The sequence below is a fragment of the Rana temporaria genome, chromosome 4, assembly GCF_905171775.1.
Source record: "Rana temporaria chromosome 4, aRanTem1.1, whole genome shotgun sequence".
NCBI lineage: Eukaryota > Metazoa > Chordata > Amphibia > Anura > Ranidae > Rana > Rana temporaria.
The window spans coordinates 40,085,199-40,101,935 of NC_053492.1; the positions used below are offsets into that span (position 1 = coordinate 40,085,199).

Sequence of the window (16,737 nt, forward strand, 5' to 3'; positions counted from 1 at the left end):
CGGCCTGCATTTTATGAATGGGCTGTAAGATGCAGACTTCAGGATGCTATAAAACATTGCCTAAACCATATAGCCACTATAGGCCCAGAAGAAAGATTCTACAGAATTTAGGCTATTGATGGAGTAATGCCTTGCTGGTCCAGAGTTTATTCCTTTCTTTTGAGAGTTACCACCAGTTACAGAATAGCCAGGCCTGAAATTGAAATAAAACACATCATCTTAAATTAGCTGATCAAGGAACTACAATTTGCTAATATGAAGCGGTAACTTAAGCAGAAAAGCTTTTTATTATTTTAAATTTCAACAAAAGATGCAATTTTTTATAAATTACTATGTATTTCAAGGCAGACATAATCTATGTTCTGGGGATTGCACAGATTTCATGTGGTAATGGAGAGTTTGTGGCCCCCGGTGCAGGAGTGAGGTCCAGCACAGCCCCGGGAGGGGCCTGGAAGGTGAAGTGTTGCAGCAGTGTTGTAAAGAAGAGGAACAGCTCCATCTTAGCCAAAGTTTCTCCAGCACAGCTTCTTTTTCCTAATAAAAAAAAAAAGAAAATTATATGGTTAATTTAAATCAGCCATAAAGTTGCATCTGTTCATAAAATGGGCCTAATGGTCTTTCAAGATAATCATCATAATAGGGCAAAATCATGATATTTCACTGACTGGTCCATGTAAGGGTAGCCTAAATAAAGCCTGAGGGCAATGGGATCTTAAAGTAGAACATGCACTTAGTTTTAAGTCCATCTGCACTTTATAGTCCCCCTGCAAAGTCTCACAAATACCTGTTGATCCTGGCATTGAAGTCCACCATATGCAGCTTCCAGTGATGGTCTGCAACGATGCTACCCTGATCCTAAATTCATAGTGTAAGCACCACTCTCGTGTTGGCTGTGCCTGCCTGAACTACAGTTGGATGAAAAATTATTGCAGAGTGACGTGGCTATCAGCATTATCACTAATAATTGATAAGCTCACAGCTTGCCACTCCGGACCTGGCACCACCCGACCCTGCCCATTGCTTGCTGTATGGACAGCACAGCCTCCACTGTGAGCTGCAGTGTCTGGGAGGGAGAGCGCATAAGACACAAATGAAGGAGGATTTGGCTCAGTTAGGGAGGGTAAAGGAAGTTTTTTGTTTACTTTATGAGGCTTATACATCACATAGTAGCTGGATTCGGTACTTGTTTAGACTTTGCGGAAAAACCCATATCCTACAAAAATTAACCGCCCACTCAATTTTCTTTCATTCCTTGCAAAGTAATCCTTTACTTACCTTGTTCTGCTGTCTGGTTCCCTCGTTGGTCCTGTTTCCAGGTGCCAGGGACTGGTAGTCCAGCGTTGTAGGTGGATAAACTTAATATACCATGAATGTATAAAAATAAAAATAGAAATAATGATTGGTCCAATGGAAATCAATCTCCAATCATACACATCAAGTCCCATAAAGTGAATTGATCCTTATGAAACAAACAAAGTCCGTCACAGACAAGTAGTTGTTCCCAGGTAGATACTGTACTGATAAGACTGGCAGGGGTGTAGAACATCTATGGTGAAATGTCATCCAGAAATGATAAGAATGTTTACTTTTGCCGGATAGGATGGACCCGAGTGTCAGCGACAACGAATCATAAAGTCATCGATATCCAGATAAGCGAGTAAATCCGGTAGTCAAAGAAGCCCGAGGATCTCCAAAGGTGACTCCAATGAATCTAGTGGGTGACTGCAAGGTTGGAAGGCTTTTAGTTTTAACCGGTTGTTTACAATTAGCAGGGATGGATTACTCTTAAGAAATACATTTTCCATCCAAGTTCCCGTACTCTTTCATGATTTGTCGGTCTTCAGTGGAAAGTAATATATACCAGCCTAATATAATATATACCACCACTTTACACACCTGCCGTTTTAATCTCCAATTTTTTTACAGGATTTTTCTGGTAACATTTTCTAAGAAGTCTTCCAGGGCAGCATCTGAGAGATCTTCTCCTCCCTCCTCCAATGATGCAGATAGCCGCTCTCCCGCACTTTCCACACGCTGAGCAGCAATGGCGGCCAAAGCGCACACAAATCAAACGGACTAATCATGCAAGCTTGAGAAGATTAACAACTACTTGTCTGTGATGGACTTTGGTCTAGATTCAGCAAGAATTTAAGCCGGCTATTCTATTGATATGCCGCGTAAATTCAAAGCTGCGCTGGCGTATCTTCTTTCTATATTCAGAAAGCAAGATACGCCGAAATTAGGCTAAGATCCGACTGGCGTAAGTCTCTTACGCCGTCGTATCTTAGTTGCATATTTACGCTGGCCGCTAGGTGGCGCTGCCGTCGATTTCAGCGTAGAATATGCAAATGAGCTGGATACACTGATTCAGAAACGTACGTGCGCCCGGCGGATTTTTTTACGTCGTTTGCGTAAGGCTTTTTCCGGCGTAACGTTACTCCTGCTATATGAGGCATAGCCAATGTTAAATATGGACGTCGTTCCCGCGTCGAATTTTAAAAATGTTACGTTGTTTGCGTAAGTCGTTGGCGAATAGGGCTTTGCATAAATTACGTTCACGTCGAAAGCATTACCTATTTGTGACGTGATTAGGAGCATGCGCACTGGGATACGTTCACGGCCGGCGCATGCGCCGTTCGTGAGAAACGTAATTTACGTGGGGTCATGTTTTATTTGCATAAAACACGCCCACCTCTTGACAATTTGAATTTGGCGCGCTTACGCCGGCAGATTTACGCTACGCCGCCGCAACTTACGGAGCAAGTGCTTTGTGAATACTGCACTTGCCTCTCTAAATTCTGGCGGCTTATCGTAAATAACATACGATACGCCCGCACAAACTTACGTCCCCCTACCTGAATCTAGCCCTTTGTTTGTTTCATAAGGATCGATTCACTTTATGGGACTTGATGTGTATGATTGGCGATTGATTTCGCTTGGACCAATCATTATTTCTATTGTTATTTTTATACATTTGTATACACATTCATGGTAATTTACGCTAAGCGCTACATTTTATCCACCTTTCTAGTTAGAATTTTTGTCACATTCTTATGTAGCTGCTCTTATTTTCACTGTATTCATTTTGCACATTATATTTGCTGGTGAGCACAATAGTTTTTAACATGTTTCCAGTCCAGCGTTGTAGATGTGCAGATGCTGGCGGATCATCTTTTGCTGGGCTCATCGCTGAAACTCCTAATCTGGTTCCTGATGCTTCACAGAAAATAGGATGTGTCCTCATCATATGATGTGGACCCCCGAACAAATACTTAAGACTGGAACATCACTAGATTGAATATTTAGGTGCATTGAAAGGGCCTTTAAGTAGCTTTTTTTCTGTTAGTGATTAATTAGGATGGAACTCTGAATTCAAGTTTTAATATCTTTGATGTAGCTGACTCACATTGTGGATAAATATGGCTAGATTCACAAAGAGTTACGCCGTCGTATCAGTAGATACTCCGTCGTAACTCGGAATCTAAGCCGTCGTATGTTTAAGTGTATGCTCTAACTGAGATACACTTAAACCTATCTAAGATAGCCTGCGCCGTCACCGTCATATCTTAGTGTGCAATATTTCCAGTGGCCGCTAGGTGGTGATTCTGTTGAGTTTGGCGTAGAATATGCAAATGAATAGATACGACGATTCACGAACGTACGCTTGCCCGTCGCAGTAAAGATACGCTGTTTCCGTAAGAGGTACGCCGGTGTAAAGATAAAGCTGCCCCCCTAGGTGGCCTAGCCAATGTTAAGTATGGCCGTCGTTCCCACGTCAAAATTTTGAAAATTTTACGTAGTTTGCGTAAGTCGTCCGTGAATGGGGCTGGACGTAATTTACATTCACGTCGAAACCAATACGTCTTTGCGGCATATTTTGGAGCAATGCACACTGGGATATGTACACAGACGGCACATGCGCCGTTCGTAAAAAACGTCAATCACGTCGGGTCATCAATCATTTACATAAAACACGCCCCCCTCATCTTCATTTGAATTAGGCACGCTTACACTGGCCCCATTTACGCTACGCCGCCGTAACTTAGGAGGCAAGTGCTTTGTGAATTCAGCACTTGCCTCTCTGACTTAAGGCGGCGTAGCGTAAATACGATACGCTACGCCGCCTGAAAGATGCACCCATCTACCTGAATCCAGTTAATAGACTCTTTTGCATAGGACAGAGATGAAGATCAGATATTTTTTTAGCAACATGTTTTTTTTTTCTTTAGAACCAATCAGGATGAGCCTACCACCTTACGTTTACCTTAATTTTACCTTCTCCACTAACTTCACTGCATTTCACCAAAAAAGTTGCCAACATTTCCCAGTTTGTGAAATGAAAAATCCAAATTTCTGTCACTCCTAGTGCTACATACTCTCCACATATCCCAGTTTTAGCTGGTGGGTTGCCATTGACAGGGGAATCTGCAGCAGGCATTCCACCTCAGTATAATCAGAATATACATGTGTTCATCAGATATTGTAATAGCTGATACTGGTTTTAGGTTTAAGCCTCATACACACGATCAGACTTCCATCTGAATTTTCCATGGATTTTTGGAAACTTGGAAACTTGGTATGCATACACATGGCAGGACTTTTTCAGCTAATTTTCACCAAATCACATGGTTTTTCAGCTCTTTACCGCCACACTGTGGGCAACTTCTGCTATTGTTGTCTGATTTTTAGCATTGGTTCTGAGCATGCTTGTTTCTACTTGGACTTTAGTCCGATGGGCTTGTGTAGGATTAGGATTAGCCGACATAGGACATTTGTTGCCGGAAAGTTTGTTCTCACAGCGAACATTTGTCAGATGAAAAAGCGAAAAAGTTTGTCCGATGGAGCGTACACACGGTCGGATTGTCCGATTAAACAGGTCCGTCGGACATTTGTTGTTAAAAAGTGTATGGACCTTTAGCGTCCTTGAAGTTTACCAGAGCTACTTAAAACTTTTTTCAACAATGAAATTATTAATGCAAAAAACGTGTTGTGTATTACCAATAGAAAATGGAATGAACGCATCAACCTTCTTGAAATTGCCTTTAGGATCAAGAAAATGCTCTGGGTAGAACTCGTAAGGTTTTTCAAAGTAGGACTTTTCCCTCAGAACAGAGGAGAGCACTGGGATGACTGTGGTTCCCTGCAGGAAAAATAGTTACCAACCAGTTAGTATATAACAAAAACATAAAGAGATACCTATGTTGGCATGTTTATATGGAAATAGCCTGTCTAGAAAGAAAATGAACATCTAACCACTGCAAGAGTTAATTGCTGATTTTGTCTAATGGCCAATAACTAATCAGCTATACTTAGCTAATTCCTGGCTACTGCAGACTTCCTCCAAACTTTACTACAGCTACCCCAAAGCTCCCCCAAAACTGCTTCCATTACAATTCCCTTCCAGCATTCAGATTTTTTTGTGTACAATGCATAATCAGCAATCATGCATTGTATGTGAGAATGGTCAAGACCTGCTCACATACTGGGACACTAGAGAGCAGAGATGAGCAAATTAGCATTTAAACCTTGAAGCGTGGTGGTGGGGATGAAGGAGGAAATGCAAGGTGCATTCTTTCACTTAAAGTGGTTGTAACCCCTTACTTATACCCAGTGAAGTGAATGGTCTTAGGTGATTGACAGAGATGAAACAAATCATCCTACATAAGTTGTACCTGCAGCCCTCTCTAAATCCATTCAAAGTGGAGAATTTAGCTTGGCTGAGCTTTCAGAAGGTAGGGGGCGTTGAGCTGTAGTTACACTCTACAGGTGAGGGGAGTTCTGAGAGTTGATTGGAGGGCGGGCACACATCCCCCTTCACACAGCACATAGGAACAGAGCTGAGGCTGTCAATCACAGGCACGCTGGAGATCCCTCCCCTGTCACCTTTTTTCTCTTGGTGTCAGGAAAACTTGACTTATGCAGACAGTAGAGAAAAATGACACTTAGGCCTCGTACACACGACCGAACATGTCTGCTGAAACTGGTCCGCGGACCAATTTCCGCGGACATGTCCGACCGTGTGTAGGGCCGACCGGAGCGGGTTCCTGGGCTAGCGGACAGGTTTTCAGCTGACAAATGTTTCTTAGCATGCTAAGAAACATGTCCGCTGGAAGCCTGTCCGTCGGACATGTCCGATGGTTAGTACAACTCAACGGACATGTCCGCTGGCCCGAGAACCCGCGCATGGCGTTGAAGTGATTCGACGCATGCGTGGAAGCATTGAACTTCTGGGTTCGCGCACGTCACCGCCACATCGCCGCCACGTCACCGCATCGTCACCGCGTATTCTGTCCGCGGGGAATTTGGTCTGATGGTGTGTACACACATCAGACCAAAATCCCCCAGCAGACATGTCCGATGAAAACGGTCCGTGGACCGTTTTCATCGGACATGTCTGCTCGTCTGTACAAGGCCTTAGTGTTCTGGATAGAGACAAGTACACACTATAGAGTGAAATGAGCCCGATCCTAATCCACAGATTGAGAATGGGCTCAGGTAAGTATTTGGGGGCTGGGGGGTGGGGGCCTAATCTTGGAAGTTATTTACCTTAATGCAGAGAAAGCATTATGGTATATATTTAAAAAAAAAAAACTTTATCCTTTTCAGGCTTTCACTTTAAACACTTTCTGCCTGTTCTATAGCCGAATGATGAATACAGCACGGCCAGCTAGTTCTGGGAGGCCATCATATGAACGCCTCCCGTGATTGCGCCCGCTGGGAGCCCGTTGCGGGGCCCCGGGCAGCGCACATTGTGGTTACAGTGTCCTCCGGACACTGCTGATCACAAATTGAGGTAAAGAGCCAATCAGCGACTCTTTACCACAAGATCAGCTGTGTCTAATCACAGCTGATCTCGGATGTAAACAGAAGTCGGTTATCGGCACTCCTTTTCCCATGTTGACAGCATGAGGAGAGGAGAAGATAGCTGATAACAGGCATGTGTAAAAGGGACATGTACACTCATAATCAGGGCACTGATTATCAGTGTCCTGATTATCAAAACAGTCCCAACAGTGCCCACCAGTGTTGCCAATCTGTGCCCACCAGTTTGCCTATCAGTGCCCATAGGGCCACCTATCAGTGCAGCCTCATCAGTGCCCACCAGTGCCACCTCATCAGTGCAGCCTTTCAGTGCCCATCAGTGCCTCCCCATCAGTGATCATCAGTGAAGGAGAAAATGTACCTGTTTGTAAAATTTTATAACAAACTATGAAAAAGTTTTGTGCTTTTATTTTTCAAAATGTTTGGTATTTATTTATTTATTTATTTATTTACCAAAAAAAAAACAGTGGTGATTAAATATCACCAAAAGAAAGCTGTATTTGTGTAAAAGAATTTTTTTTTTCACAATTAAAAACAGGCTGCGGCTAATGGATGGATGGATGCAGGACCTCGGTATATAATCCCTTCAATCCGTAGGACTCGAGGGAATAAATGTTTACCCTTATATTATTCTGCCTTGTCAGCTTGTCGTTCACCTGCGCGAGTGGTGTGGTCTAGCTACTCTTGCGATGCAATCAATTGTATGGTTAACCATTTATCTATGTTGTGGAGTCAACTTCCTACCCAATTGGAACCTTACTATCATTGGATAAGTTAGTGCCATCTCATTAACCAAAGGCCTGGGTTGGGCTATAGCCACCTGCTTTAGTGGCTTACTATCTGGTAAGCATGCCTTCTATCAGGGTTTTGATTTAATTCCAAGATAGTAATTTGTGTCACATCACACCAGCCTAACCTTTGGACTGCACTGTTATTTTATTTTGGACGCATTAGCGCAATTTTTTCTTTTCATTGTATTATACTTATACTTCAGTCACTTACCTTTGGTATGAAATATCCTCTAAATGTGACATCTTGTGAAGTTGCATGTGGAACGCTTCCTGGTGCGATATCACCATAGCGCAAGATCTCATGAACAACGGCATCAGTGTACGGCATTTGTTTCCGATGCTCTAATCTAGGCTGAGCTGTGCCAATGACTTTTTCAATTTCCTCTTGCACTTTCTCTGTTGACATACAGATATCAGAATACATTTCTAGAAATTCATAGTTCTGTCTCTGATTTCAAAGGACTGTCTCTGATTTCAAGGGACTGTCTCTTATTTCAAAGGACTGTCTCTGATTTCAAGGGACTGTCTCTGATTTCAAGGGACTGTCTCTGATTCGCATCAAATTCCTCTGTCCCTCTTTCCTCCACAATTGTCCCTCATTTTGGTCTGATTTATATAGCTGTATATAAAATGCACAATTTTATCTTTCAAAAAAGTGTTTTCCAAAGCTAAACCATTCATCCAATTTCTAAATTACTGCATTTGTAAATTTCAAAAGCCAATATAAAGGAATAGTAGGTGTAAAAAAAGCACTTGTGGGTTTAAATTATTATTTTTTTGGTATAATTCTTATTTAAGGAGGCATGGCCGGGGGTTTGTGTCCTATGCCTACATCATTTTGCTAATAGGTGTCCCTCGTTCCCGTCTCAAAATGTTGTAAGGTATGTAAATGTATTTCCTAAATGAGTATAATTCATCCAAATAGAATGTTCCTCTCCCCCTATTAACCCCACACCTAACTTACCAAACAGTTGTTACACTTACCTAACTACTACTTCAACCTAAACCAACCTGATGTCTCAAATAGAGGCGGCACACCAGTGCTGACATTATTCAGGTTCAGCTAGCCAACTGGTTCTAGCCTTCATTCCCTACTCTATCAAATGAAAACAAAATAAAAATTAGCTTGCACACTGTAGTTAGGTGAAAATGTGCAGGTTGGTTTTCCAAAGGAGTGGGGGATTTTCACATAATAAATGATGTGGATATTCACTTCAACTATCCAACCACTTCAACTATCCAACCATGTCAAAAGCAACTTCCTGTTTACTGATTTCGCCTAAAACACGATTGGGTATTCCACCAATTTGCTTTTCACATGATTGGTTAATTAAAGTTAATATTTACACAACTTACTATGTGAAGATTCTCAATTCCTTTAGATAAATTGATACTAAAGTTGTTTTCTTTTTTTGCTAAAAATAACATGTTATACTCACCTATTCTACGCAGTGATTTTGCACAGAGCACCCCAATACTCCTTTTCTCGAGTCCCTCGTTTGTGCTTCTGGCCCCTCCCTCCTGTTGAGTGTCCCCACAGCAGGCAGCTTGCTATGGGGGTACTCAAGCCGAGCGGAAGCTCCCATTGTCCATTCAGCCAAGGCCCACCCTCTCTCTCCTTATTGGCTCACTGATTTTGATTGGCAGCAGCAGGAGCCAATGGCATATCACTGCTGTTCCAGCCAATGAGGAGGGAGAGTCCCAGGCAGCTGAGTCTTTCGTGCAACATCACTGGATCCAGCATAGAATGCATGAAGATAAAAAACCTTCTGCCTTTACAACCACTATAAAGCTGACCATTTTTACATAGTCAAATTGTTCCAACTTGGACCAATGTAAGTACAGTGCCTTGAAAAAGTATTCATACCCCTTGACATTTTCCACATTTTGTCATGTTACAACCAAAAATATACATATGACCAACACAAACTGGCACATAATTGTGAAGCGGAAGAAAAATGATAAATGGTTTTCAAAATGTTTTACAAATAAATATCTGAAAAAGTATGGCATATATTTGTATTGAGCCCCCTAAGTGAATACGTTGTAGAACCAACTTTCTCTGCAATTACAGCTGCAAGTCCTTTTGGGGATGTCTCTACAAGCTTTGCACTTCTAGAGAGTCAAATGTTTGCCCATTCTTCTTTGCAAAATAGCTCAAGCTCTGTTAGATTGGATGAAGAGCGTCTATGAACAGCAATTTTTAAGTCTTGCCACAGATTGTCAATTGGATTTAGGTCTGGACTTTGACTGGGCCATTCTAACACATGAATATGCTTTGATCTAAACCATTCCATTGTAGCTCTGGCTGTATGTTTAGGGTTGTTATCCTGCTGGGAGGTGAACCTCCTCCCCAGTCTCAAGTCCTTTACAGACTCTAACAGGTTTTCTTCTAAGATTGCCCTGTACAGCAATGTTTTTCAATTCCAGTCCTCAAGTACCTCCAACAGGTCATGTTTTTAGGCTTACCATTGTTTTGAACAGCTGATTAGATCAGTTTCACTGCCTTAGTAATTACCACAGCCGTTTCATCCGAGGGAAATCTTGAAAACATGACCTGTTGGGGGTACTCGAGGACTGGAGTTAAGAAAAATTACTGTACAGTATTTGGCTCCATCCATCTTCCCATCAACTCGGACCAGCTTCTCTATCCCTGCTGAAGAAAACCATCCCCTCAAAAATGATGCTGTTACCACCATGTTCCACGGTGGGGATGGTGTGTTTAGAAAAATGTATAGTGTTAGTTTTCCACCACACATGGAGTTTTGCTTTTAGGCCCAAAAGTACATTTTTGGTCTCATCTGACCAGAGCACCTTCTTCCACATGTTTGCTGTGTCCTCCACGTGGCTTCTCACAAACTGCAAACAGGACTTTGTATGGTTTTCTTTCAACAATGTCTTTCTTGCCACTCTTCCATAAAGGCCAGATTTGTGGAGTGCGTGACTAATAGTTGTCTTGTGTAGAGATTCTCCCACCTGAGCTGTGGATCTCTGCAGCTCCTCCAGAGTTACCATGGGCATTTTGTCTGCTTCTCTTATTCATGCTCTCCTTGCCAGGCCTGTCAGTTTAGGCGGAAGACCTGTCAAGGAGAACATGGTATGGTATGTTTGCAGTTGTGCCCAACTCTTTACATTTTTGGATGATGGATTGAACAGAGCTCTGTAAGATGTTCAAAGATTGGGATATTTGTTTTTATAACCTAACACTGCTTTAATTTAAGGTGACCAGATTTTTAAAATGAAATCAGGGGACATATTTTTTAACTAGTAATGGCGGCAATCAGTGACTCTCTGCCCACCACTGCCACCTCACAGCCTGTCAAGTCTCACTCTCCGGGCCTACTACTGGGTGGGGAGTGGAGGAAGATCACTCTGCCAGGAAAGGCAAGGAGATAAACAGGCAGGCGGCTGGCCGAGACGTGAGCCAAGGCAGAAGAATATGCGAGCGGAGATGAATGGGCATGCACCCGAAACTGAAGAAATATTCACTCAATTCTGACCTGCATATGATCATCAGAAAGGGGCACAGATAATGGAAAAAATACACCCCTAAGCTACTAGGCACAGTGGAGCGGGGGTGTGTAATTCCGATTTTTATTTTTTATTTTTATTCTGCACTGACTGTCTTTGAAATTGCCCCAGCCCCTGTTCAAATCCAACTCGGGGACAAAACTGGGGACAGACTTTGTCTGGGGACGGTGTCCTCAATCGGGGGACTGTCCCCTGAAACCGGGGATGTCTGGTCACCCTACTTTAACCCCCCTGAGCGGTATTCCCGAGTCTGGCTCGGGGTGGAATTTCAGAACCAAAAGTGGTAACCCCGAGCCAGACTCTGGATCGCCTCGCAGTGTCCACAGGTACGGAGTTACTTACCTTGTCCCTGGATCCTGCAATGCCTCGCCGCTGTGTGATCGAGCTGTGTCCTACTCGCTTGATTCATACAGTGGTGATCAAATACCACCAAAAGAAAGCTCTTTTTGTGGGAACGAAATTATAAAACAAATTGTTTGGGTAGAGTGTAGAATGACCGTGCAATTGTCATTCAATGTGCGACAGCGCTGAAAGCTGAAAATTGGCTTGGGCAGGAAGGTGCGTAAGTGCCTGGTATTGAAGTGGTTAAGCTATCACCTGGGCTACCCAATGGGCAGAAAGAGATAAATCACTATAGCTACAGTATGTGAGACCTTTTTCTCATTAAGAAAAATAGCTTCAGTGGCAGCCTCTTAGAGGACACTTGCTAATTTGACTTGTTCCAAAATATCATGAAAATCCCTGCAAATGTTCAAAAAGTAAAAAAAAGAATTCAGACCTCAGTCTTCTTAAGGATTAAATAGAGCACAGCAAAGCACACTAAATAGAAGGAACATAATGCATGTCAAGGTACAAAAAACATAGATTTACCCCTTCCCGCTGAGCTCCAGTGTTACTTTACCTGAATCTTTCTTTCCAGGGGCAGGAAGGACTTCCTGTATGGTCACCTGATTAAGAACTGGTCTTGCCAGCTCCTGATCGTTAATAGAGACTGGGAGCTGTCTCTTTAACTATACATCCAAGCTGGCCCAAAAATTACTGCACTGATCAGGTGCACTTACTGGGTATGCTATAGTAACCCTATGTAGCTGAGGCTATATACTGTATACAGCACTTTGTTCCAGCAATGGGACGGGGACCGGAACAGGTAAAGTCAGGTTGAGTGCTGCTATGGTATAAAGCGCTGTGTTGTAGCAGTGTAAAAGAACTTGGCCAGCTTGGCCCAAATTAACTATTTAAAGCGGGGGTCCATAATCCCCAGTCTGTGGCCTGTCAGACACTGAGCCACACAGGCCACACTGCTGCCGGGAGCAAAGAGGCTGTTTGTTTACATAACGGCACTCTCATGTCAGATCCTGTGAGCCAGGTTGCCTCTTGGGAGATCAGCTGTGCATTAGGAGTTGACAGTAGGAGGGGAACCCTACTGTCAACTATGCATGTGCCAGTTGTAGGTTTCCTGGTCCTTGAAAATCTAATGCCGGCCTGGCTGGTGACAAGCTGCATCTGTGATAGGCTACAGTGGCAAGTGACAAACGGCATTTGGTTGAAAGCTTTATAGTGGCAAGTGACAAGCAACTGCATCTGATGGATGGCTTTAATGGTGACCTTATCACCATAGTGTCGGGATGATTGAAGTGCTAATACCACTAATTTGATACCCACTATGGTCCTTGGAAAAATATTTTCTTCCACAAAACTGCTCCCTGGTGCCAAAAATGCAGTCAGTGTTGCACTGTTGGTTACTAACACTTAGTACAAATCTCAAAGTTCTGTGAGTACTGGTCAAGGGAAAATTTAAAATCCCAGGGTAATGTTCCATGATCATTCTAAGGTCTCATAGTGGCATGTCTTACTTTGTATATTAGGATACTTCATCATTAGAAGAAGGCCCCAACGCAAAGTGGTGGATGTCGTCTCCATTCCAGCCGCAAACAAGTTGGCCACCAAGGCTGTTAAATTGTCATCATGAAAATACAGTGTAGATTCTGGCTTCCCCTAGAGAAACAGAGAGAAGATATTCAGATATTTACTGTAGATGCAATGTAGCAACAGTTCTCCGGCAATAATTCTGGGTCTACAACATACAGTATATTAGCCGGATTCAGAAAGAGTTAAGCCGTCGTACAGTTAAGTAACTCTGAATCCAAGCCGTCGTACATTTAAGTGTATTCTCAAATTGAGTTACACTTAAATGTAGCTAAGATACGATGGCCTGCGCCGTCGTATCTTAGCTGTCTAGTTCCGCCGGCCGCTAGGGGCGTGAACGCTGATTTATGCCTAGAATGCATAAATCAGCGAGATACGCCAAATCACGAACGTACGCTTGCCCGTCGCAGTAAAGATACGCCGTTTACGTAAGGCGTTTTCCGGCGTAAAGTTAGTTCAACAAAAAGTTGGACTAGCCAATATTAAGTATGGACGTCGTTCCCGCGTCAAATTTTGAAATGTTTACGTCGTTTGCGAAAGTCGTCCGTGAATGGGGCTGGACGTAATTTACGTTCACGTTGAAACCAATACCTCCTTGCGGCGTACTTTGGAGCAATGCACACTGGGATATGTCCACGGACGACGTCGGGTCTTGAGTCATTAACATAAAACTCGTCCCCCTGTTCCTCATTTGAATTAGGCGTGCTTACGCCGGCCCATTTACGATACGCCGCCGTAACTTAGGAGGCAAGTGCTTTGTGAATACAGCACTTGCCTCTCTAACTTACGGCGGCGTAGAGTATATGCCATACACTACGCCTGCCTAATGTTGCGCCCGCCTACGTGAATCCGGCTAATAATCTATTGCAGAACTTTCAGCTCACATCAATGTCCTAGCATAAAATACAGAGAATATTCCCTAATTCCCTAATGAGGACATACATAAATTTCTAATCAAGGTTCTGACCCTTTACTACTCTATTCAAAATTTTGTCTGGATTCCCATTGAAGTGTCCCTATTGGAGGGTTTTTCCATTATTCTGGTTTTATTTTTGCACACCATTTTTATTCATTGGATTTCAGTCATTTCAATCACAGAGGCTCAGCATTACATGAAAATGAAGCCGGCCCAGAAACATCCACCCCTCCAGATAATATCCACCAATCAATCATTTTAATATTTGCACAATTTCTCACAAGAGCCAGCCCACTGCTTTCATCATGGCTGAGGTCCCTTGATAGAAGTACTGAGACAAGGTGCTGTGATGGATTCATGAAAGACAGAAGTTGTCAAACAAACCTTATTTCTTTTTATGAAGAGGTAAGTAAAACTTTGGACAGAGGGGTGGCAGTGGGCGTGGTATACTTGGACTTTTCAAAAGTGTTTGATACAGTTCCCCACACACGGCTCATGTCTGTACAGACGACCAAACATGTCCGACGGACAGGCTTCCAGCGGACATGTTTCTTAGCATGCTAAGAAACATTTGTCCGCCGGAAAACGGTCGGCTGGACAAATGTCCGCGGACCAGTTTCAGCAGACATGTTCGGTCGTGTGTATGGGGCCTCAAGCTAAAGTGTTACGCTAAAAAACATATGAGGATTTAAAGTGGTATTAAAGCTTCTTTTTAAATAAACATGTTATACTTGCATGCCGTGGATTTGCACAGAGCAGCTCCGATCCTCTTCTTTTCAAATCCACTATTGGTGCTCCTGGCTCCTCCGCCTTCAGCAGTGCCCCCAGACAAAACCACTTGCCCTGGGGGCACGGCTGCATGCTCGCTCCCTAGCTGCTGTTCTATGTATACATAAGACACATAGAGCCATGGCTCAGCCCTGTCCCATCTCCTCATTGGTTCACCAGCTGTGATTGACAGCAGTGGGAGCCAATGGGCTCCTGTTGCTCTCTCAGCCAAAGAGGAGGGAGAGTCCTGGGACAGCTGAGGATATCATGAACATCGCTGGATCGGAGGGAGCTCTGGCAAGGAATGCATGAAGGTAAAAAACCTTCAGCCTTTAGAACCACTTTTATACTGCTTTAACCCTTACCTCTTGCTGCTTGGCCAAAAATGTATCAACAAGGTTTCTCTGATCATTTACATCCAGTTCTTTTCTCTGCTTAGTAAATGTTGCTCTTATAAAGTTCTGAATCTGTAGGCGGTTTTCATCCATCTTCTTGTGGCCTCCGGGCAGAAAACCTACCAGAAATGGAAAGCTGTTGTACAGCTATAAAGGGAAAAAAAAACGCACAATATTTATTTATTTTTTATTTATTTTTATTTTAGTCTAGTTAATCACCCTGTTAATTCAGAGAATATGGTGTTATGTTTTTTTTTTACCTCATTCCTACCATTGCAGGAAACAAAATGAACAGCTTGCCAACACACCAAAAATTGTTAATGCACCACACCACATTAGTTCATTGTCATGGACAGCCCTAAAAAAACATATCTATCGACAAGATGCTCTGGGGTGCCAATCAGAATTAATGGCATTGTATAGCACCATTGTGATAGTGATGACTGGCCAGTGTATCCAAAGCCAAAACTTTTTCAAGTGACAGAAAAGGAAAAGCCATAAACCGATGACATCGCTCAACTCACTACAGTACATTTGTATCATCTATGAGTAAGCCTGTAAGGTTCAAACATTTCAGAGAGATGTAGTCTCCTGGTGGAGATTAGTTATGTGGCTTTTTATGGCTAAATACAATTTTACTGAGCTGAATGACGTCATCGATGTGTGGTTTCTATTTTTCTGTAATCTTCGTATGTATAAGTATTAGGTACGCAGCTGAAAATGAGAAGAGGACTTCACTCCAGGTGTATCCACTATTTCTTCCACAGGGAATCTAGTGTCGATCCAGCTTGCACTGAGGTACATACAAGAAAGAGATTTGTTGATGACCGCACTCTGATATATCTTTAATAAAGAATAGTCATAAAAACAATGTTAAATAATGAAACAAAGAGAACATGTTTTGCACTTACTATAGCTTAATCATAGTTTGACTAGGTGCTAGTTAGTACACTCTGTTTGTTCACTTCACATTGTTTCTGTGAATATTCTTCAATAAAGGCAAATATATCAGAGTCCAGTCATCCACAAATATCTTCCTTTTAAGTACTTGATACAATTTTCTGTTTTTAGTTCTTTCCATTTTACACAGCAGTCGATTAGGTATTGGCTACGCACAGCTGTGGGTTTACGATATTTGATACTTTGTCATATACTAATGTAGAACCAAAAAGTAAAAACAACTTACCCTTACTCTAGGGGAACCCAGAAGTCTTACATTCTCATTAACTAATCTCATGAGCCTCTGTATAGTAGGGTCCTCATACTCAAATCGACGGCTCAGTAGTATGGAGACAATAATGTTGGCCACAGCTGCATTTATGATAGTGTGATTGTTAAAAGGCTTTCCTGGAATTGGAACGCAGACGGAAAAAAAAACATTAAATTTGACTATTCATATGCATATATTAAATAAAAAATATGTATCAAGTAAAACTGAATAATTTTATATTAAGTAATCTTGTTTAATATAAAAGATCAAGGGCAATGCAAACTGAATCTCATTCACCCATTAGAACTGACTTAAAGTGGGGATTAAACTCTGTAACGGCTACCCAAGTAGTGAGAGGGTATCAGCTGTTGGAGAGGT

At 42.5% G+C, this 16,737-nt stretch overlaps 1 protein-coding gene across 2 annotated transcripts in view; it reads right to left on the reverse strand.

Annotated features, from left to right (window-relative positions):
* Positions 1-268: 268 nt before the first annotated feature.
* The window catches only part of LOC120936154 (cytochrome P450 2K4-like), a 32,539-nt gene continuing 16,070 nt past the window's right edge, over positions 269-16,737 (reverse strand). For both annotated transcript variants that reach the window (XM_040348303.1, XM_040348304.1), the window contains exons 5-10: positions 16,336-16,496; positions 15,120-15,296; positions 12,998-13,139; positions 7,825-8,009; positions 4,999-5,140; positions 269-534 (exon numbers count right to left, since the gene is read on the reverse strand). In XM_040348303.1, coding sequence (XP_040204237.1) covers positions 356-534; positions 4,999-5,140; positions 7,825-8,009; positions 12,998-13,139; positions 15,120-15,296; positions 16,336-16,496 — 986 coding nt within the window. In that variant the 3' untranslated portion in view covers positions 269-355. The remainder of the gene's footprint in view (positions 535-4,998; positions 5,141-7,824; positions 8,010-12,997; positions 13,140-15,119; positions 15,297-16,335; positions 16,497-16,737) is intronic.